The sequence below is a fragment of the Zingiber officinale genome, chromosome 6A, assembly GCF_018446385.1.
Source record: "Zingiber officinale cultivar Zhangliang chromosome 6A, Zo_v1.1, whole genome shotgun sequence".
Taxonomy (NCBI): domain Eukaryota; kingdom Viridiplantae; phylum Streptophyta; class Magnoliopsida; order Zingiberales; family Zingiberaceae; genus Zingiber; species Zingiber officinale.
Genome location: NC_055997.1, coordinates 81,173,133 through 81,195,893, shown reverse-complemented (window position 1 = coordinate 81,195,893; position 22,761 = coordinate 81,173,133). Strand labels below are relative to the sequence as shown.

The 22,761-nt window shown below is 39.7% G+C and overlaps 3 protein-coding genes across 8 annotated transcripts; 1 reads left to right on the top strand and 2 right to left on the bottom strand.

Moving 5' to 3' along the window:
• Positions 1 to 12,064: 12,064 nt before the first annotated feature.
• LOC121994977 (auxin-responsive protein SAUR64-like) lies at positions 12,065 to 12,346 on the bottom strand. Its single transcript, XM_042548845.1, has one exon. The coding sequence runs from the start codon at positions 12,344 to 12,346 to the stop codon at positions 12,065 to 12,067; it is 282 nt and encodes a 93-aa protein (XP_042404779.1).
• A 349-nt stretch (positions 12,347 to 12,695) lies between these two features.
• On the bottom strand, positions 12,696 to 20,159 carry LOC121996720 (stachyose synthase-like). Of its 6 annotated transcripts, none has more exons than XM_042550794.1 (7): positions 19,576 to 20,159; positions 18,145 to 18,204; positions 16,969 to 17,048; positions 14,172 to 15,614; positions 13,907 to 14,084; positions 13,444 to 13,811; positions 12,696 to 13,375 (listed from the first exon to the last, which is right to left on the bottom strand). In XM_042550794.1, the coding sequence occupies exons 4-7, from the start codon at positions 15,609 to 15,611 to the stop codon at positions 12,809 to 12,811; spliced, it is 2,553 nt and encodes an 850-aa protein (XP_042406728.1). In that variant the 5' UTR covers positions 15,612 to 15,614; positions 16,969 to 17,048; positions 18,145 to 18,204; positions 19,576 to 20,159; the 3' UTR covers positions 12,696 to 12,808. The 6 variants fall into 6 exon arrangements, with proteins under 6 accessions (XP_042406728.1, XP_042406729.1, XP_042406727.1 ...); XM_042550795.1 differs by lacking the exon at positions 18,145 to 18,204 and having other exon boundaries at positions 19,576 to 19,713; positions 19,822 to 20,159; XM_042550793.1 differs by lacking the exon at positions 18,145 to 18,204 and having other exon boundaries at positions 16,969 to 17,056.
• On the top strand, positions 15,387 to 22,195 carry LOC121996722 (expansin-like A2). The gene is made up of 8 exons (XM_042550797.1): positions 15,387 to 15,516; positions 15,634 to 15,862; positions 15,969 to 16,022; positions 20,674 to 21,024; positions 21,128 to 21,237; positions 21,334 to 21,512; positions 21,596 to 21,728; positions 21,810 to 22,195. Exons 4-8 carry the CDS (start codon positions 20,904 to 20,906, stop codon positions 22,038 to 22,040), a joined length of 774 nt encoding a protein of 257 aa, XP_042406731.1. The 5' UTR covers positions 15,387 to 15,516; positions 15,634 to 15,862; positions 15,969 to 16,022; positions 20,674 to 20,903; the 3' UTR covers positions 22,041 to 22,195.
• The last annotated feature ends 566 nt before the right edge of the window (positions 22,196 to 22,761 follow it).

The following is a 22,761-nucleotide window of genomic DNA, read 5'->3' as shown; positions in this document are numbered from 1 at the left end:
CCTTAATCTCTTCTTTATCACAGGGCTAAATCCCATAGCCTTACCTCTTCTTTACACCAAGGCCAAATCTCATAGCCTTACCTCCATGATAAAGCATGAATGAAGGTTTCCTTCATTCTCTCCCTTTCCTAGAGAGCAAACTCCCCCTGCTTGAGATGAAAGCCTAACTTAACTTCCAATTCTCCCCCTTTGTCACACATCAAAACCAGAAAACAAACTCTTCTCCATAAGAGTTAACTCTTCATTGTTTACAACCTCATATGTTGTTAACAACCCCACAATGAAGATCTCATAGTCTTCATTGCCGCCAAAGCTCCCCCTTGAACTCTACTTCACTTCACAATGCTCATCCTAAAGCATGCATCAACTTCCCAATGAAACTCCCATTCATTGTATTCAATGCTCCCCCTTGAACTCTACTTTACTTCACAATGTTCATCCTAGAGCATACATCAACTTCCCAATGAAACTCCCATTCATTGTATTCAATGCTCCCCCTTGAGCAGTAATCTTCTTCTCAATGCTCATCCAAGAGCATTTTTCACTTTACCAATGAAGGTCTGATCCCCGTTATTAACCCAATGCTCCCCCTTGAGCAATAATCGACTCCACAATGCTCATCTGAGAGTATTTATCATCCTAACAATGAAGATAACCAATCTTCCATTGCTCTCCAATACTCGACCCTGAGTATTAATTCATCACGAAGGGTTAACCTCCTTCCAAGCTCTTTGAAAAGATTTTTATGTTTTCAAAAAGTAACTCCCCCTAAAATCATGGTCAAACTCCTATCATTGCACCAACAATAACTTGGGGTTCCTAAATAATTAGGAAAACCAAAACTCGAAGTTTTGAGGTTTAAAATTCAATAATTAAACTAAACCTCAACCTAAACTTCACCTAAGTTGACATTAACCAAACCATGCTTGTTTTCATCATGAAAACTCCCCTTAAGTATATACAAATATATTCCAAAGGGTTAGGAATGGTTAATGACTCTTAAAAATCAAAACTTGAAGTTTTAAGGTTCCAAATTCAGAATTGAAACTAAAGCTTATCCTAAACTTCACTTTGGTTTCTCTTAACCAATCCATACTTATTTTCATCATGAAAAACTCCCCCTAAATGTATACAAATGTATTCCAAGGGGTTTGGAGTGGTTAACGGGACTCGAAGTGACTTGAAATGCTGAAACCAGGCTTTTCAAGCCAAAATCAGACTTCCCAATCGATTGAAGTTAGGACTTAATCGATTGAAATCACTTCAATCGATCCATTAATCGATTCCGCAAGCTACTACTTGCAGTAATTCCCTCTGAATCGATTGACTAATCGATCCAGACTGGGTCAATCGATTGGTTGATCGATTCACTACCCTTCTATTCGTGGGAATTGGCTTCCCAATCGATCGGCTGATCGATTGAACTCAATCCAATCAATCGGCTAATCGATTGGGTTTCTGATTTCTTTAAAATCTAATTTCAGAGAAATTCATAAACTCCCCAAAAACTCTACAAAAATCTAAAAATCATGAAAACTCATGTAGACATTATTTAGGGTATACTTTATCAAGGAAAAATAGTTTTCTATGAAAATACTTCCTATTTTCAAAGATTGACACAACTTTGAAAACTCTTGAAAACTTCAATGTTTTCTCCTAGTTTGTGTCTAACTTTTCAATGACGAATACTATCAAAAGATAGTCTTCACCAATGTTTTCCAAAAACCTTTTGAAATCATTTTCAAAACCAATATCTAACCATGTTCCTTGGGCTTAATGCACATGACTTGTACATTAGCTTTCCCAATGATTGGAAAATACATGACTATATGCTTTGATGAACCTAAAACTCAACAAGATGCACTAAATTAACATCTTGAGTTTTATTCATCATCCTAACATCTCACTTGTATCTAACGTGTATTAAAACATATTCAGGTCACCTTATAGTTCTTGTGAGATGTATATTTAGTTTTGCCCTAAACTAAGGGATCATGCATATCTATCTAGGCATTATAAGACTTATGATCATTCACCTAGAATGTCATTTGGTATAATCCCACTAATTGGGATATTTACCATTCATGATAAATGTCTTTTGTCCTTAATTACAAGGAAATTGACATAATGCATGATGATTAATGGTATACATCAACATAAGCAATTTTCAAAACAAAAACATGCTATAGCTACATGATGTATGTATGACATGACATGGTATTTTGTATTTTTCATAATAAAATGATTGCAACACATGATGTCATGACATATAATATGTAATCAATCATGGCATTTTAGCATAAATAAAATATACCTAGATAATTTATCTAAGTATCCTTAAACCTTAGCTAAAACCTTAAAATTAAGCCTAGATTGCTTATCTCTTGAAGGAATGCCAAAACCCAACTTGGCATTTCTTTTACCCTTTTTTTTATTTGTGCAAATTGAAATTAAGAATTCAATCCTCAAATAATTTTTAAAAGATTTTTCAAATAATTTTGAAATTGATTTTGTTTAAGTTAAAATTAAATTGTTTAATTAAACATTGAATAAATTGAATTTGTTCAACTAAGTTAACCCTAGGTCCATCTCACCCGATTCTAAGTTATCAATCAGGTAATCTTAAGTAATTTTGTGAGATGATTATCTTTGATTTTTGGTTATTTCTAAGGATTAATTTATATTTGAGTTAAACTTAGGCTTTCCAATTAGTCAATTAAATATGTCTTTCCATGATTGGTTCCCAGGTCAGGGCGAGGTTCTAGGCCTTCTTGGGTATGAGATCATCCACCCCTTCCTAGACAGAACCGTTCAAAGAATATATATTTAATTTTCTTTTTGAAACTCCTATATTTAACTAGCAAGTGTAAATTACGCCTATATCCTTAAGCTATTCTAGTCTAAGCATGTATATTGCAAGGAAAATAAATAAACAAGAATCAATCAATTTTATCTATTTATTGAGATAGTTTTTCTATTGGCTCCCCGTGGATCATAGCCTCGATATGGTCTATCAAGGAAATGGATCTGACCCTTGGGGACCCAATAGTGACCAGGTCCAACTTGATTAGCCAAGTTGGACTTTGGCACCCATGCTTGGACAATTTTTCTTTTATTTCTATTAACTAAGGATAGATATGCTTTGTATTTTCTTTTGGTTTTAAACCCAAGTCCGGATTTGTTGAAAACAGCTCGCTGTTTTTCAAGAATCAGATCAAGATTCTTGGAACCCAGGGCGAACCGTTCCAACATGTCCTTGAGTTCTTTAATTTGAGTTTTCAAGTTAGAATTCTCTTCCTCAAGTTGTTGGACTTGAGTTGAGTTTCCAATTTGAACTGGCTCAATTAAGGAACTTGAGTCAGTCGCTTCCTTAAGGGTTGTTACCTCCTTTAGAAGTGACTTGACCCGGACGTTGGATTTAGCCAATTTCTTTAATAAATAAGGCACTAAATTCTTTAATTCATCTAATTGAGTTTCGGCGAGTAGCAAACTTATAGTGGGGTTCGGTCCTTCGGAAACAAATGCGGATCCGTGGCTTCGCTCGGACTCACTTTCTAACTCGCTCTCGATTTCAGACTCGAACTCGGACTCGGTTTCGATGATGTTTGCTTGCACTGGTAACGCGAGGAAGCTCGACGGTTCTTCTTCATCAGTCTCGGATTCGTCTGATGACTCGGACCAAGTTGCTTTCAATGCCTTCTTTCTCTGTTACTTTTTGTTTGGGCAATTCGGCTTGTAGTGCCCCTTCTGGTTGCAGCCATAGCAGGTGACTACGGACTTGTCCTTTGTGTGTGTTTGAGTCGCCTTCTTATTTCTGCAGATCCTTCATACGAGCCTTAATAGCTCGGAAACAATCTCGTCGTCATCTTCTGATTCGTCTTTGGTTTCGGGTTTGGTTTTTTGCTTTGCTTTAGTTTTCGGGGTTCTGCATGTACCTGCAACCAAAGCAACACCTTTCTCGACCGGGCGTGCATTAGTCTGCTCATGCAATTCGAAATTAGAAAAAAGTTTATCAAGTTTAATTAAAGATAAATCCTTGGAAACTTTGTAGGTATCTACCATTGATGCTCATAATGTATTCCTCGGAAAGGCATTAAGCGTGTACCTTATTACGTGGCGATTTTCTATTCTCTGGTCGATCGCATGAAGGTCATTAACGAGGTCCTGGATGCGCGCATGCAGCTAGCTCGTCGTCTCACTTTCCTGCATTTTGATGTTATATAATTCATTTAAAATTAAGTCGTGTTTATTTATCTTAGCGTCGGGAGTGCCCTCGTGCATAAAGTAACAGGAACAGTAATTATTAGGCATAGAACATAAACATAAATACAAAATAAATAAGGGAAGGATACAATATGTAAAAGAGTATACATGGCTAATAAGGGTGGAATGCCACAAAGTGGTAACCGCCATTTGAGCCAGTCAATCAGTCTCATGTCCCTAGAGGTACCTATTGTTGGGACCGTTGTGTCCGCTAGAGGGGGGTGAATAGCGGTTTGTCGCGCTTGTGTTGGTTTGTCTTGATGATGTGCAATGGAATACAAAGACAAAAACAACCACAACGCTAACATTCGGATTTACTTGGTATCCACCTCAAGAAGAGGTGACTAATCTATGAATCTACACACTCGAGCACTCTCCACTAGTAAACAACTCCTTCTCGGCGCAGCCGGAGGCCGAGAAGCCTCGTACAAACACACACAACACTACAACACTCACACAAGAAGAAGATACAAAAATACAACTGAAATACACCCTTCTTCTTACTTACTTGTTGATTGTTGTTTCCTCTTGAACCTTGGGGATGCACCCCAAGAGCCTTCAAGAACTGGCGGAGAAGCTCGGAGAAGATCGTCGAAAAATCGCTGTGAGTTTGCAGGAAAAAATCGCAAAGATCTACGGAGAAAACGCTCCGCCTAGGCTTTAAACAATGCTCCCAATCAATCCAATCCATCCCTAATCAATTGCCACGTCAGCACCGCTCCATCGCAGTCATTCATCACCTACATCCTGCCCAACGGTCGAATCCCAATCGATCGGCCAATCAATTCGGACAGTCTGAATTGATCGATGGATTGATTCAGACGCTTTCTGTGTTCTCGCGATCGTGCGAGAACTTTCCTGCCCAATCGATCGGTTGATCGATCGACAACTCCCAATTGATAACTCGATCGATTGGGAAGGCCTCTGTGCTCGCGAATTATGGTCTCAATCAATCGACCAATCGATTGGATCATTCCTTCCTTCACAGCACACTCCAATTGATCAGCTGATCGATTGGACCCTGGTTCAATCGATCGCCTGATCAATTGACCAGCCTGGACTTAACTCAAACTCAAGTCCAAAGTCTCTAACCCAACTCCCGGTCAACCGTGACCTGTTGGGTCTCCATGCGTAGTATTTGGCCACACCCGACTAACCTCGAACTAGGCTTCTAGCCTCCTCCATCAGCCTTGCGTCCCTCGGATATCTCCCCATCCTTCACGTCTTGCCTTCAAGAGCTTCCTTCGGCCTCATCCTAGTTGTCGAGTTCTCCTTGCCAAGTCACACTAGGACTTACCTTGCCAAGACCACATGCTTGGACTTACAACCTTTGCCAAGATCACACTTGGACTTTCTAATTGCCTGGCTCCTCACCAAGACTTTCTCCTTTGCCAAGATCACACTTGGACTTTCCAATTGATCGTGAAAACTAACAATGAATTGAATCCACAACTTCCAAGTCTGTCCAGCATTTAAAAAACAATAGGGAGAACGAAAAACCTTATTCATCATGGTTTAAGCCACCAACATTATGTCCGAAGCTTTCAGAAACACAAGGAGGGAGCAAATCATCCATGAAACCAGTCAAAACATCAAGATCTTGGACCCGGAACCCAAACCGTCAAGAGAAACCAAGTAAAACCAAAGATACTACCCCGAGCTCGAACACCCAACAAAAACAAAACGATATCGATTACAATCACAAGCACCAAATCCACAGCAATTCAATAAAGCTAAACATGAGGTGGAGCAACATCGAATCGAGTTCTTACAACCTACAAAAATTCGGTGATACAAAATCGAATGTCAAATGATCGTCGAATTGAATCCCTTCTTTCACAACCCTGTCCAGCATTGCAGAACCAAACAGAAAAGTAAATCATCTTCGTCCACAGTTTAAACATCAACAATTTGCCCAAAACATTAAGAAGCAAATCGGAAAGAGCAAAGCATCAACAAACCTAATCGAAACAAACATCACAGAGATCACAGTTCGGAGCACAAACACCGCGGAAATCACAGACCGAGCCCAAAAACCTCACGGAAATCTCAAAACTGAATCAAAGGCATCACAGGAACTTCAAACTGAATCTAGAACTTCACAAGAACCTCAAATCACAACTCATTCCACCAATTGGCATCTTAGTCAATCATTTAAACAAATAAGTATCACACAGAAAGCTCGAACATCAACCTCACAGGAGAAATCGAATCCAAACTCGTTCGCAGCCAATCGAACATCACCACAAAGCATATCATCCCTCCCAACTACTTATCCCATACCTCAACGATCTCATACCTACATAGAAGGAGTACTTGCATTTCCCTTGTCGTTCCCGTCCTCGTTCTACCGCCGGAAGCCCTTGTCCAGCCGTTTCGTGTCCCGGTGAAAGGATCGAAGACCTCCGCATCCCGATTGCGACGCCCCCCAGAGGACTCGCCGGCATGGGGTGGCGTCTGACCTGTCCCAAAGGCTGGTGGTGATTCTTGTTCGACGCGGCGGAGACCGAGAGGAGAGGGGAGAGGGGAGTCTGCGATTTCGGTGAGAGGTATAGATATAAATACCTAGTTTTTTTTATTATTATTCCTAACATTAAGTTAATTAAATTAATCAACTCCCAACCTAACTGAGTATCATATGCTTCCCTCGAATTTAATAGTTCGATCCCCTTAAAATATGTCGTATAAGTTCAATTAAAATTCCAAAAAATTCCTAAAATTCATAGAATATTTTATAAGTTAATCCTTTAATTAGCGCTTGTGTGAACTTAGATATTTTCGTAAATAAATTCCTTAATTTCGCTCGTGGGTCCTTACATATATGCTAAAAGAAAAGAAAGAATTTTTCACCAAATTTAAGCAATTTAAAATTTTGGTTGAAAAACAAAGTGGATATTAGATAAAATGTCTATGAACTAATTGAGGAGGTGAATATAGCTCGTTCAAGTTTGAAAATTTTTGCAAGAAAAAATTGTATTATTCACCAACTCACAATGGCCCAAACATCACAACAAAATGGTATTTCAAAAAGAAAAAAATATAAATATTTTGAATATGGTTCGATGTATGTTAAAAGAGAAAAGTGTCTCAAAAGAAATTTTGGGAGATGTTGTTGTCTGTATTGTATATTTATTGAACAAGTTTTCAACTAAAAGAATTGGAGGCATCACCTTAGAGGAAGCTTAGAGTTTACACAAACCAAGTAGAGGTATAGCCAGGATCTAAATTTACCTGGGACTAACCGTCAAATTATAATAAATTAATTAATTAAAAAATATGTAAAAAAATGTGATTAATAATTTTTTAAGACTATAGAACAAAAGTATCTAATATTCAATACATTTAAAATTAAAGGATAGAGCAAAAAAACACTATTGAAGTTGTGCTCTTCGATTCTTCTTAAAATCAAACTCATTAATTATTATATCATTATCAATTTTTTTCAACCAACTCTCATTCAATGTAGATAGCTATAGAATCTGCTAAAAACTCTTCCATCTTGTTATGAAGAGTTGTTTTAATAAGTTTCATAGCTTAAAATGCTTGTTCCGTTATTGCTATAGAAACAAGAAGAGTTAAAACAAGGCAAATTAAGCTGTCAATTAAATAAATATATTAGATTTAATATATAAGTAAATGATATAGTTATAATGTATACATTATAACAAATGAGAAAAAAATCATTTATCAATCAAATTGTAGGTTCCTGACTTATTTGTTTTTAACTAATCTTCAACATAATTCAGAAATATTTGATAAATTCTGAAATCTTTCATGACCAACAACATCAAACTTATAATGATCCAATTACATTCTCAAGTGGTGAAAATCTTGTGCATCAAAATCAAGAGGATAGAATTTATCAGCAAATTGATAAATGTGATCAACATTAAGAAGCTTAAGATTTTCTTTAGGTTCCAAAGCACAACTAAGCTTAAGAAGTTCGACTGTCTCATCCTTGAATCTACTATTAAGTTCTTCAACCTGAAAATCTATTGCAAATATATTAAATCGATAGTGGAATTCAACTATAATTGAGTCAATTTGTAGACCAAAATGACTTGTAGTAGATTTATAACAAGCTTCCATATGAGGTATCTCAATGTCATACTTGGTACAAACTGTTGGGGTTGCAAAGTTACAAACATAGTCTCACATTGAAAACACATAGGAAAGATCATGGGTTTATAAGAGAAAAGATATCTCCATTGATATGAGACCTTTTGGATAGAGCCCAAGAGCAAAACCATAAGGGCTTAAGCCCAAAGTGGACAATATCATCCAATTGTGGAGATATCTAAATTATTTTCGATCCTACACAAACTTCTTTCACATAACTAAGTAGCATAACAAAGCATTCTTCTCTTAAAGTATAAAGCAAAGTTTTAGTAGTTGAAACAGAGTCCATTGCATTTAAAATATCTATCTAGAGATTTCTCTTGCAATGCTCAAAAAGGAGATTTGTTATGCCCATTATCTTTTACATCAAGTGTAATATGAATATGAAATCCAAACACTTCATTACAATCAACAAACCACTAGCTTCACCATAGATGGAGTTAGAAGACCCATCAACCATAATATTTTCAAACACGGTAATCACAGAGTCATACATATCAATCATACAACAAATTGAGTCAAAATTAGAATTCCGATGAGTCTTTCTAGGTTGTAGTAAGTTGCCAATTTGATTACATCATTTACCGATAACACGTTCACCAGTAGCTATCATATGTGCAACTTCTATTCTTAGAGCAAAAAGTAACTCAGCATGGCATTTAGGAGATGCATTAATGAGATTACAATTCAATTTTGAAAAGATAACCAAATGAATACCTCTTTTTCAATAGTTGCAATTAATGCTAGTTGAAGTTGATGAGCGAAACAATGTACATAATATGCACATGAACAATCTTTCAAGAAAAGAGCTTATAATCCATTCCAAAAACCATGCACCAACACCATCATATCCTTGTCCCTGTATGTTATGAATATGCAAGTCATAACTACCAAGAGCATCAAATATTTCTTTCTTAAGTGTTGCAATAGTTGTATAAGTCACATGAACAATGGCAAAAAATCACTCTTGTAAAAACCATCAATATCCACAAATCTCAATACAATAGTCATCTGCTTCTTGTTAGATGTATCTCTTGCTTCATAAACTAAAACGTAAAATTTTACATCACCAATTTCTTTATAAATCTTGGTTCTTATTTAGTTGGCAAGAATATTTAAGATATCTTTCCGAATATCTGGTGAAGTATACTTTACATTTTTTGGAGTTTTCTATAAGATGATGCTCCCAATACTCTAATTAATTTTCCCTATTGATGCGGTGATGATGAGGGGCCCCACCCCGTGACCACGGTGGAGGTCAAAGTCAAGGCGATCAACACACATATAGCATCGGCCGGTCGGGCGAAGCATGCCCCTACCTGGGAAGAAGGCCCGATCTGCCATCACCTTTGACGTGGGGAGTAGTCAAAAGACCGACGCTCAAAGGATTATTAGATGCCGAACGGAGGAGGAGACGAGGTGCAGAAGCCAAGCCGAGCGGCTACCCCGCTCGGCCAGTCAGCAGAGCTTCATATGGGCAGAGTTCAACTTCGACCGAGTGGCTACTCTGCTCGGTCCGGCAGTAGGGCTCGATAGTGACAAAGTGGAACTACGGCCGAACGGACACAGACACAAAAGTACCGAGGTCTTGGCTGATTGGGGGGCACCAGAGCTGCCAACCCACTCGGCCTTGCAATATACTCCCTCTGATATCTAGCGACATTCTTTTGGGAGTTGGTGCCACCAACACCGAGCATGGATAGCCAGAAGATCGTGCGGCGGAAGATGACGATGAACAATTCCACAAGAGGCAAGATGACGATGGAGAGCTTGATATTCGACTCCCCAATCAGAATGAAAAGAGAGTTTTTATAATTAAAATATCGTTCAACTTAAATTTAAAAATTACAGAATATATCAAATAAATCATATTTCATTCTCATATGATAGAACCAAGTATATTTACTAAAATGATCAATGAAGGTAACATAATATTGGAAACCTTGATTAGACAAAATAGATGCAGGGCCCCAAACATCAGAATGAATTATTTCAAGTGGAAAATTATAAACATAATCAGATGAAGAGAAAGGTAGTTTATGACTTTTAGATTCCATACAGTCCCTACATGAATGAGATGGAGAGGAGATAATGGAAGTAGGTAAACCATACCTATTGATGATTGATAATTATTAGAATAATTTTCAGAATTATTCTTAGAATAATTCTGTTATTTATTAATTGATCAATTGACCAAGTACTTTTTGAACATTATATATTATATAGGGCAAATATCAATGAACAATATATTTTATTTCTCTCATATTATTTCTTGCTCTCTCCCTATTCTTCTTCTTACATGGTATCAGAGTCATAATATAACATTACGTCTATAAGGATATTATAATTTGATGTGACATGATGAGTTGCTACAGTGTCAATATATCAATCAGTAGATGAAAACTCTGAGGTTTTACCACAAGTAAGCACAGATGAGAGGACTTTAGGATATACTTGCGAAATAGATGGTTGTCTTGAGGTTGTAGGACCACTAATGAAATTTGAGTCAAATGGACTTGGACATTGAATATCAAAATGTCCATTTCCGAGATAAATTTTACATTTTACCCGAGACCAATCAAGTATTTTAGGGCATATATTTCCAGTATAACCAACGATGTGACAAATTTGACATCGATCTGAACTTTACTTTTGGCCTCTTTGATATCGTTGAGTATTTGACATCTAAAGTAAAAATAACATGTCCAACGGCAGCTATTGGATGGCGTCACAAGAAAGAGTTTCTACCTTGTGGTTGACGATCGTGGAGAAAAATCATAGAGACATAATCGTTAAGGAAACTTTTTTTTTTTTTGGAAGAGAAACACATAGACTAAGGAAGTGGAAAGAGAAACAAAGGGGTTGGCGGCGGAAGAAAACTAAAAAGGTTCACCATTTATTGAATCTCCATCTCAAGAAGTTGAGGGAAGATAAAAAGATATGACTCTGATACCATGTAAGAAGAAGAATACGGAGAGAGCAAGAAATAATATGGGAGTAATAAAATCTATTATTCATTGATATTTGTTTTAAGGACACTATAATATATAATGTTCAAAAAGTACTTAGTCAATTGACCAATTAATAAATAATAGAATTATTTTAAGAATAATTTTAATAATTATTCTAATAATTATAATAAAATTATTAGAATAATTTAAATATTAATTTGATTTAATTTGATGATTTAATTAGATATTCTATAATTCTGTTTTATGTCTTTAAGACTCTCTCCACATGATCACATCTCCACGTAATCTACTACTGTAGCCTATCTTATGTCCCTGCACCTCCCTCTCATTCTAGCCCTCTCACCAACGTACCCCAGACCTTTTCCCCGGAGATTAGGAATCGAGCCAGACGAAGTTCACTAGAAATGATGCTTATATACGAGTACTTGAACAATAAATGCTTATCTTATATACGAGTACTTGAACTATCAAACTATAGGAGTGGTCCCAGACTACTTGAACTACTGAATGAAACTGATCCTCGTCACTGACTGTGGTCACTCTGGTCGAACTCGCACCTTCTTTCTGTCGAGTGGCAAAAGGTGATTACGCTCGTCCTCAACGCCCCCGCCAATTCGTCCCAGGGCCAACACGGAGAAGATAAATCACGGACGATTACTAATCTTTGAAATAATGACTAGCACATAAGGCACATCTCCACATACACGCCTCTAGAACAACGGCGACAACACGTGCTTCATAAAAGCTGCACTGCATGCCAATTTAATCGGCCCATTCCCAGGCAATCCAAACTCCTCTTCTGATATTCTCAGCAGCTCCTGGAATATCGAGTTCTTGAGAAATGGCAAAGGCAGCACGAACTTGACATCCTCCACAGTGTGCACCACAAAGTGCCCCTTGTCGGCAATCACACTACTACTGCCACTGGACCTCGTCAACGCTAAGGGGATCCCTTTCTTTGCCTTCACAACAAGTCTCTTGGGGCTCAACATCGTCAACTGCAGAACAGAAGCAAAGTTTTTCTTCTGATCACAAGAATGATCACACTTTGGTTGTGCTTGGGAACTACCAATGCAATCCTTTATACCGAAGAATGGCTTTCAATGCGTCATAATGGAAAGGGAGCAAAGCCATGTGTTCGGCAAGCGTCGTGATCAGATTAATCATGTGGTAGCATTATTTTGAAGGATGCCATTTTTACTATACTGATTGTGCTATTTAGGTCAGGCCAAACCACATTAAAATTAAATCCCATGCATTTTGTAATTTCACAGGCAACTTAAACATATCTAAGCAATTAGACAATAGAAAATCATGCAAAACTCGTTCTCGTTCCAAATATATGGGAAAAGAGAAAAATTAGAGCTTTCAGCCCATTATTATAAAAGCACAGGACCAGTTATTATCATTATTAGTTAAATATAAAAGAGCATTATTAAGACACCCCTGAGAGATCAGTAATCAAATGCGACTTGAGAGACACCACCACTCTCCTCCTGCCATGGAACCTCCACCCTCATCTTCCCATCCTCCGCGCAGTAATCGAACCCAACCGCAGCTCCATTCAAGAAGCACCCACTTGGCTTCCTGCTGGAGTACACCAAGAGCTCACCTCCCCCTTTCACCATCATCCTAACAGCAACCCCATCGACTTCCACATCCATCAAAGTCCCGCAGCAATTGAACATGTTCACCAGCCCAATGGCAGCGAACTTCACGTCAGTCCCGATGTTCTTCACCGGCACGAAGCTGAAAAGCTCGAAGGAGGAAGGCTGGAGGGTGAAGCGGATCGCGTCGGAGTTTCTAGCCATGAGAAATAGTTTCTTGGCCTTGTGCTGATACACCGCGTACTCGCCTGCCTCACCCAGTTCGGTGCAAGTCTCCACTTGATCCCATTCCATGTCTGACACATGAACTGTTCCGGTGACTTCCTTGTAGCAGTGGGAGTAGCCTTTCACTCTCTTCTCCTCGGGGTTCCATCCACAGCCTTGGCAATTGAAAGCTCCGATCACACCGCCAAACTAGACAAATAAGACCGATTTATAATATTTTCGTGTCAAATCTTGGAGATGAATTGTAATTTAGTTACCTTGTTGAGGTTCCAAATCTTGAGAGCGGTCGTTTGGTCGAATAGGGGATTGGCAAACAAGCAGTCCCTCGTCGGCAAAGCATAGTGCAGGCATATGGGGATGCTTCCGTCGTTGAAGACGAGCTTTTTGAGTAGATCGAAGTTATGGAAGCCGACGGCGTCACTGACGTAGATGGGTCCGCCGCAGATGGCGTGCGCCGCCGCGTGGAACTCGCCGCAGGCGTGGTCGGACTGGAACATGTCCCAGTCCGGCTGCATGAACTGCCCCATCCACAGGCTATTGTAGGAGTTGTTGATCATGTGTGCGCCTTGCAGCCAGTAAACTCCCATGGGATCTCCGTAAGGATCCTCGAACCAGAAATCATCACCTGGAATCGAGATTTTTTTTTTAATTATTTTTTTGGATTCAAAAACAAATTTCGAAGAGAGAATTTTATTCAAAGTTAGCTGATCGAGTTCTCACCGGTTCTTCCCATGTTGACTTGCCAAGTTCCAAGGAAGAAGAAGTCATTGCACTGCTGCATGCTGGAGATGATCCCCGTACCATCAAAGTTCTTCGATATTGACTTCGACAAACCGTCGTAGTATGCTTTCGCGAGCTCAACCCTGCCTCCGTATTCTTCGCTCACGTATTCCAGTGTCTGCCAAAACATCGAATCCAATAGCATTAGCATAGCAGTTCACAGAAGGATTGCATCGAACAGGTAGTGTGTGCATCAGCGGCTTACATGGATGACGTCCACTTTGACTCCGGTGATTCCGGCGCCGGCGAGATACGAGTGCATGGAGTCGTAAAACTCGCCTGACTGCGCCGGATTGACGAGGCCAATGCCGCCCTCGACGATCTTGTCGACAGCGAGATCGTTCATGGTTCCCGCCAAGCCGGGAGAGAGCTTGACCGGCACTAGCTTGGAGTCCAGGTCAGTGCTTCCAGGTCGCACTCCGCCCCACGCTCCGCAGAGCGCTTGCCACACGTAGATGTCGTCCAAACCCTTGAACTCCGACTTCAAATCCAAAATCAAACCGCTCAATCCAACCCTCTCGCCGCTGTCCCCTCTCCCTTCCGCTAAAATTTCACCTTTTTGCTCGAGCATTTGGTCGATTTCTCTTCTCAATTCGAGTTCTTTGGCCTTGTTTCCGGCCTTTCTCGCTTCTTTGGCCTCCTTCGCCTTGGAAAAGATCTTCTTTGGCTTGTACCTATCGTAGGTTAAGGTTTCGGAGGTGAGGAGGCTGCCTCCCCTGTACTTGCGGAACTTCTCGCCCTCCTGGAACCTGTAAAGCCTGGCGGTCATCTGCTCTCCGCCAAAGACGAGATTTTTGCGGTCCTCGTTAGGGTTTTCGCAATCCAAGTTTATGCTTTGCCACCCATCGTCGATCACGAGGAACCGCAGCGGAATCCCGCCGTCGGCGAAGTCCTTGACGCCGCGGTACACCCCGATCGGCTCGACCGTCAAGTAGAAAGCGTCCCAGGTGCACCACCCGAATTTGTCGACGATGGGCGGGAGCGGCTTCTCCTCCCTCAGTCGGAACGTGCCGAGGTGAACCCTAGCGGCGGCGTAGGCTTCCCGCATCAGGGTGAAGGGGTTGTCGCCGACATGAACGTACGCTAGGGCTTTGAAGGAGTCGGCTAGCACTCGGGAAGACCCGCTCTCGCCGCAGAGCAGTACGTGGTCGCTGTCGCCGTCGCTGTCGCCGTGGGAGATAGCAGATCGAAATTTACCCTCGATCAAGGGGAGGAGGAGAACGTAGGAGCCCACCTCGGGCACCTCGAAGAGCACCCATTGGGTCTCCGCTTGCAGGTCGGAGCCGCGGCTGCCCACCCACATGGTCGACCACCATGTCTTGAACCGGAAGATGCTGAGGAACCTCCGGTCAGAGAATTTTCCGAGAGAATTCGTCGGACAGGGGGAAGCTTCCGGATGGGCGAAGCCGAGGAAGCCGCCCTTGTGGGATCGAGACTGGACTTCCTTGACGAGCGACGGTGGCGCATTGGAAGAAGCGTGGTTTACTGCACCAAAGCTCGTAAAGGCGACATTTTCAGGGACCTCCGAGAGCAATGTGACTCCATTAATGGTGAGATTTCCATCGCTGAGTGAGAAGAGATCGGCGACTCCATTAGAGAAAGTGTTGTTACAGACGAGTTCACAGGGTTCACTTGGTGACGCCATTAACTGCAAAATGTTCAAACAGGGGAAGCAGTTGCAGAGCTAAAAATTAGAAGTTTGAATTCACTAAACAAGGATCAATCCAACAACTTCGTAGAAAAGCTGAGAACTGAATGAAACCTCGGAAGCAGTTCCAATTCGGACCTCAACCAAGAAAAAGATCGAGAACACTCGCAGAAAATAACAAGACAGGAATCGAAGAGGAGATGAGGAATTAACCGGCACCAAGTGGTTTGTATATAGCCAACACGAAGGTGATTAGGAAACAATTCTTCCTCCAAATTTTGAGAGATTTGATTGTTGGTGATGAAGGAAACATATTTCTTTCCTTTTTTGACTGTTAAATTGCTAACTTTCCAGGTATCGATTACATCAACAAAAGATCAAGTTATTGTTTAAAGAGCGATGATCCTGGTATGCATGCAGATTTGTTTTAATTTTATTGTCATTTAATAGTGTTCTCTGAATGACTATTATAATGATTACTAATTATACAACCGTGTATATATATATACATATATATATATATATATATATATATATATATATATATATATATATATATTATGATTTTAGCACTTGTAATTCGCTAAAATTGGAGCTAATGCACAATTTAGTGAACTAACAACGTCCAATTTGACAAGTAAAAAATTAAGGTAATAAATAAAAAAAAACATGAAAATGTAAGACAAATTAGTTCCCAAATTCATCTAATTTTCTATCTTAAAACGATTTGGTTCTATACTTCTATATATATCTTCTAGTTACCATAGTATCATTGATTTCTGAAAGAATTTTCTTCCTAATGTAATTATATATATATATATATATATATATATATATATATATATCCATTTTGGCATAGAAAAAATAAATAACTTTATTTGTTTCTATAAATGAAAATTAACAATGCAAATAGTTGAATTATATTTAGTCAAATAATCAACAAATAATGCACGAGAAAGTTGTATAAAAGTAATTGGAAACAGTGACTTTCCTAGAATACTTGAGAAAAAGGCCTTGGCCTCTATTTTACTGGATTGATGAGCTAATGCAACAATTTTCTTATATGGTGTATATGGTGTGGTTCATATAATTAGAGTATCTCCTTGTTCCAACCAGTGGTACATTTCATATATCGAGTGTCACTCGATGACAATATAATAAAAAGAAATATTAGGAACTATCAAAATAGAATAACCAAGAAATATATCAAAATATATATATATATATATATATATATATATATATATATATATATATATACATAATATTCGTAGATTACAACTACTATACAGATAACCTACATTTGAAATAAAATTATAAAATATAAATACAACGAAACAAAAGTAAAACAAACCAGAAAATCAGCACGTCGAGATCTCTGAACAACTCTATGGAAGTCCAAAATCAACTACAATATCAAAAGAATCCCTGTATCTGCAAAACTTAAGGTCAAGGAATGTAGAAAGTTAGCCAAATGGCTAAGTGGATAATCATGAAAGATGTGCGTAAATTTAATCTTGTTTAAGAAATCAAAAAGGTATTATTTATTATTTTAACTTTCATTTCTTCTTTGAGTTCTCAGATAATATACATAATTACATATTTATGATCACCTAACATTTATTTGTTAGAATTAAAAATCATCTTCATATATCATCAATTAAGATCAATTCTCAAATCTTATTTATTTAATCAACAACCGCACAAGTCATCTATGGTATAATATTAACATGGATAAATCTGATAGATTAACTAAAAAGTAAATCACTGGAGCCAATATCATCAGAGTGTAATGTAATATGTATAGGCTAAAAGTCTCCTCAGAGTATAAAAATATCGCATACGTCATCTGACATACGTGCTATCAACCCTTACCGGTGGAAGACATAATAAACACTTATCGAGAGCTACATCATGCCACTACGCCTTGGGTGTACGGTCAGATACTCTCGACCGTGAGCCGCTGCGCTACCACAATAATATGTGGGTGGTCCAGTACTCCAATATAAAGCTCTGGTATAAAGCTAGGTTCATAGTCTTCACTTTTTAATTCTTCATTTACCATCTTTATTATTTCACTTTAAGAATTTCATTTTATCCATTTATCATAATTATTCTATTTTAATATCAAATGGTCAATTAAGTTAACATCTTCATATCAAATCGATTAATTTATCATCCTATTATTCACAGATAAAAACTACAAGTATCAACAGATAGAACATCAAAAGTATAGAGTATGAAAGGTCAAGTAAGTCAAAAAAACAAGTATCAACAAAAGAATAATTCAGAATATTTATTTAATTTTTAAAACAATCCTTCCCATATTAATTCCAATATGAACACATATGTGAACAAGAAATAATATCAATTATTTGCCCTCCATGATTTTTATTATTTTAACCAATTTCGCTAATTGTAATATCATTTTAATTCCCTTTTGAAATTAATTATACAAATATATATAATTTCATTAGTACTTTTTTCATGCACAAGGATAAATATAGGAGTCAAAGAGAGATGTACCCACCTTATATACAGCAAAATATTCGAATGTCGGCAGGTCACCGTGCTCCAATCGAGCTCGTGTCTACAAACATAATACCAAACATAACTCAAATAATCAAAATACTATCTAATAAGAATAATGACCTAAAATCTAAATATTGTCTGATGCGGATATAGTTTATGGCATAAGAGTGACTAGGGAAGAAGGGAAGGGTAGTTTCGTCATTTCATTTGTTGAGGGTTTTGTGCTCATAAAGAGCACTGTTCACAGAGGAGCATGGGGAGGGGGTTCGTGTTTTTCTCTTCCGCCGCCTGCATCCTCATAAGCTCTCCCCTTTTCCTCCCTCGTCAGAGGCCACGATCTCAGGCACTGCCGAAGTCGCCGTCGCTCTTCTCCTCTCTGATCTTCTCTGTCGTCTCGCGCACAGGGGGCGCTTTTGTTGTCTGCTGCCACCATCAGGGACAGAAGCAGAGGCTTCTTCTTGATCACTCGCTATTACCGCCGGAGAGATCTGCCGGCGACGGAGGGCCACCTCCTCCCTTCTCCTCCGACCTTGGTGGCTCCCGCCGCCCCCGATGGCAACGGATGCCGTCGACGATGCTTCCAGCAGGCGTCTACACCTCCTCGCGCCAGAGCCACAGCGTAAAGCACGCCATAACCGCCTCAAGCAACCAGCGCCGCCACCTCCGGCAGCCACTGCCGCAACCGCCGGCAACTCCTGGCAGCCGTCGTCACCCTCCGAACATCCGCCGTCTGAGGACTCAAGTATCGTATTATGCCTATATTCCAGCCTGTGAGCCGAGAGTGTGTTCGACCTTCGTGCCGCTATTGTATCTCGGCCTACGAGCCGATAGAGTGTTCGGCCTTCATGCCGCTGTTGCATTTCGGCCTGCGAGTCGAGGTTGTGGTCGGACCATTCGTTGTCTTGCGGATCCATATCGCGTCCGGCTTCGAGCCACCGAAACCAGCTACTCACCTGGTGGACCTTTATCTACTATTCAGGGTCGCGACGACCGATCAGCTTACCTATCCATCCGAGGGCCCCTCCGGGCCAGGGTACGTCGCCGTATTCCTTTTGTGTTTATTTCATTATTCGACTATTATTCAACTGCTTATACGTCTGTGAGATCCACCTCGAGCATCGGGGTACTAGGGACCGGGGTGACCCGGTCATTGGATACAAGTACTGTTGACGCGAGGACTAAGGACGACTGGGTCAATGCTGAGACAGCTCATCACTGGGTCATGGGGATGCGGTCAACCTTCCAGACACGTCACGCCGACAGGTCCATCTTCTCAGCTTCCCGACAGGATGATTGTCTATATTTCAAAATCTGTGAATTATTTTGATCTCGCTAGCTCATACCACTTCACATTCCTAAAAGAAATCTCTATTCTAATCTAGATAATCCTCCTAACTATACATTGATTAATAGAAGACATAAAGTATACCTTCTAAGGATTGTTGTGGTTGCTGGAAATGAGGACAGCAATTAGGTTCTCCTCCTCTTTTTGTTGGCAACTCCAGCAAGTTGCGACGAGCTCCAACAGTTGCAGCCAAGAAGCAAGGACAACAAAAGTGGGTATTTGCTAGGAAAAAGAAAGGCAACATCTAGTGTGTTGCTGTTGAAGCTATCGGAGAAGAAGGGAGGGCTGAAAACAAAAGAATACGGAAATAGATTATCTTTCTCTCTTTACCAGTAGCCTCGGCGATTTCGGCGTGACCACAGCTAGCTCCGGCGGAGCTCCGACAGCAGTTGTGATCGGTTGGAAAAGAGAGCAACAACTTGCTGCTCTTGTTTCCAAAAGAGGGCAACAGCTAGGGTTCCTTCCCCTCCTTTTCCAGCAAGCTCCAGCGAGCTCCGGTGGTGCTTGCCCAGATGCAGGAGAACAAGGAAGAAGATAAAGAAAGGGAAGGGAGGGGCTGTTGCTCGCGTTCCTCTTACTTGTTGGTGAAGAGAAAGGAGAAGGACTCGTGCTGGAGAAAAGAGTGGGCTGCTGCGATTTCTCTTGTTCTGCCGTTGAAGGAGAGGAGAAGCTGTGGGGAAAAGGGGAGAAAAGAAAGGGAGAAAAAGGAATTATCCAGAAATTTGTTTTTTTTTATTATTTATTGGTATTAAATACTATATTAATTTCTTTACACGACATTATTTTTTTATGTATAAGTTCCGAGCAAATTATTCCATTTGTCTCATCCTTCAAAATAAATTGTTTGACTGTCTGTTGAAGTTCGAAAGCTCCACATGTATTAATTTCCTCGGAAAATTGCAACGATATATTATATAAATATAGATTCAATTTTCTTAACATTTTCTTTTAAGGGGAAAAATGGTTAATTAATCAGTTTTAAATATCCTGATTTTTTTTAAAGAATAAAGGCTGCTAACTGCGGGATGTCCAAACTCCAGTTGCCAATTGCCAAACCGTGCACGCATACATTTCTAGCTAGATCTTAAATTGTTAAATATTCCATCTCCAATCTAGCAACCAAGAACGAGATCCAACAGTCCACTCAAACCTTTGATCTCTTTGTTCTTTATCGATTGGCAGATTCAAACAGAGGCCACGGAAAGATGCCAAAACTTTAGACTTGAAGCACGGTTTTGCTTGTTTTTTCCTACAAATGGAGGCAAGAACAGTTGGCGGGCGCGTCGAGAAGTCATCGTCACTGCACTGCTTGCTCTCTTCTTTCCATGGGAGACACAGCACCATGGAGTTTACTGCCCCTCCTCTTCCTATTTATCTCACCACATCCGTAATTTCATTAACAAGACACAGACATGATCGCAGGTGATTCCATCTTCTTCTTCTTCCTTCTCATTGCTTCCTCCGCCATGGCTTCCGGTGGCTGTGTGCATCCAGCAAGAGCTGGATACTTGTCTTCTTTATCTGTTTTCTCTGGTATTTCTCAACCTCTGCTTCTTCTTGTTCTTTTCCCTTTTAATTCTCTGCTCCGTCTGAAAGGCAAATGGCACTGTTGGATTTTGTTGGTTTCTCCCTGTAGCTGGAGCTTGTGGATATGGCCCCATGGCCTTGGGCTTCAATGGTGGCTACGTTGCTGCTGCGACGTCTACTCTTTACAGAGGCGGCGTTGCCTGTGGAGCTTGTTTCCAGGTTCAATTTCACTCGTCCAACTTCTAAACAAACAAATAATTCAAACCAAAAAAAAAAAAAAAAAAAACTATTCATGTACTTGTTCGATTTAAACAGGTGAGGTGCAAGAACATGAAGATTTGCCACAGCGAAGGTGTCAAAGTGATCCTCACGGACCTCAACGAGGGGAATGGCACAGAGTTGATTCTCAGTCGACCGGCGTTCATGGCGATGGCGCAGCACGGAATGGCCAAAGAGCTGAAGAAACTTGGCACTGTGGATGTGGAATACATGAGGTAACAACAATACATCAAACACCAAGGCGTGTAGTGTTTCTTGTTGACATTTTATCAACAGTACTATCGATTCCTTGGAGCAGAATTCCATGCGAGTTTGGAAACAAGAATTTGTCCATCAGAGTGGAGGAAAAGAGCCAGAAGCCTAATTATCTGGCCATCAAGTTCCTGTACCAGGGAGGTCAAACTGACATAGTAGCAGTGGATATAGCAAAGGTGAGTCTGAGCCTCAGCCTGAACCTGAGTTTTAGCCTGAATTTGTTGCGAGCGTTCAAATGCCTTGTCTCGGGTTCGCAGGTTGGGTCGGCACATTGGCAGTCCATGAGCCGAGTAAAAGGACCCATGTGGAGCACCTACCGAGCGCCCACCGGACCGTTGCAGATTAGATTGGTGGTGACTGGCGGTTACGATGGAAAGTGGGTTTGGGTTCGGAAGGAGACATTGACGGTCGACTGGACGACTGGTTCGATTTATGATCTGGGGGTTCAGATCAGTGACATTGCTGAAGATGGATGCTCAAGCTCCTAAACCAGACTCGATTGCCATTTTAGATGTATACATGTGTAAAATTGCACAAGATCGAAGCCATTGAACAGGACATGGATTTGATGCCTTAAAAAAAGGGCTAAATGATCCACGGGTCACTAAAGAGTCGATAAAATGTCCCTTTATTTTTGCGTTAAATCAATCTCCTTGCTTTTGATCGCCCTTGGTGAACTTGATTTTGACTTATGTTAAAGAACAGTTGGGCACAGGTTCAAATTATTAAATTTGAACTAAACTCAAATATATTTAATAATTTTTTAAATTGAAAATAAATTTATAATTTTTATAAATTATTCACAAGTTGTCAAATTAAACTCAATATTTAGAGCATTTAAATTCCACCCCTTTTCAAATTATTATTCAATTCTACTCGAATCAAATCGACATTTAAACCTTTTAAATCAAACTAAAATTTAATAACTAAGTGGCCAAAGCTCATGGCCAAAGTTCATTAATGGCATAGAAAACAATGCAATTTTTCTAGATAATTTAATTAACCACTAACTTACTTAATTGAATCAAATTTAACTTAATTGAATCAAAACCTTTTGTTTCTTCCCAAAACATAATCTTGGACTTGGGAACTTTTGACCAAAGTACGCTTTGGTTTTTAGATTTCCAACAGGATGTTAATGCTATAATTAAAGAATGATAAAGTTTAGTTGAATATAAGAAGAAAGGCTGTTAGTATCCAATTCAAAAA

Excerpts from the sequence above, each read along its gene's own strand:
- LOC121994977 (XM_042548845.1), bottom strand. The coding sequence starts at position 12,346 with ATGTTGAGCCCCAAGAGACTTGTTGTGAAGGCAAAGAAAGGGATCCCC.
- LOC121996720 (XM_042550794.1), bottom strand. The coding sequence starts at position 15,611 with ATGGCGTCACCAAGTGAACCCTGTGAACTCGTCTGTAACAACACTTTC. Across the intron at positions 13,812-13,906 it reads AGTCAACATGGGAAGAACCG|GTGATGATTTCTGGTTCGAG; the intron begins GTGAGAACTCGA and ends TCTCGATTCCAG. Across the intron at positions 13,376-13,443 it reads AGATTTGGAACCTCAACAAG|TTTGGCGGTGTGATCGGAGC; the intron begins GTAACTAAATTA and ends TTATTTGTCTAG.
- LOC121996722 (XM_042550797.1), top strand. The coding sequence starts at position 20,904 with ATGATCGCAGGTGATTCCATCTTCTTCTTCTTCCTTCTCATTGCTTCC. Across the intron at positions 21,025-21,127 it reads TTCTTTATCTGTTTTCTCTG|CTGGAGCTTGTGGATATGGC; the intron begins GTATTTCTCAAC and ends TTCTCCCTGTAG. Across the intron at positions 21,513-21,595 it reads GTGGATGTGGAATACATGAG|AATTCCATGCGAGTTTGGAA; the intron begins GTAACAACAATA and ends TCCTTGGAGCAG.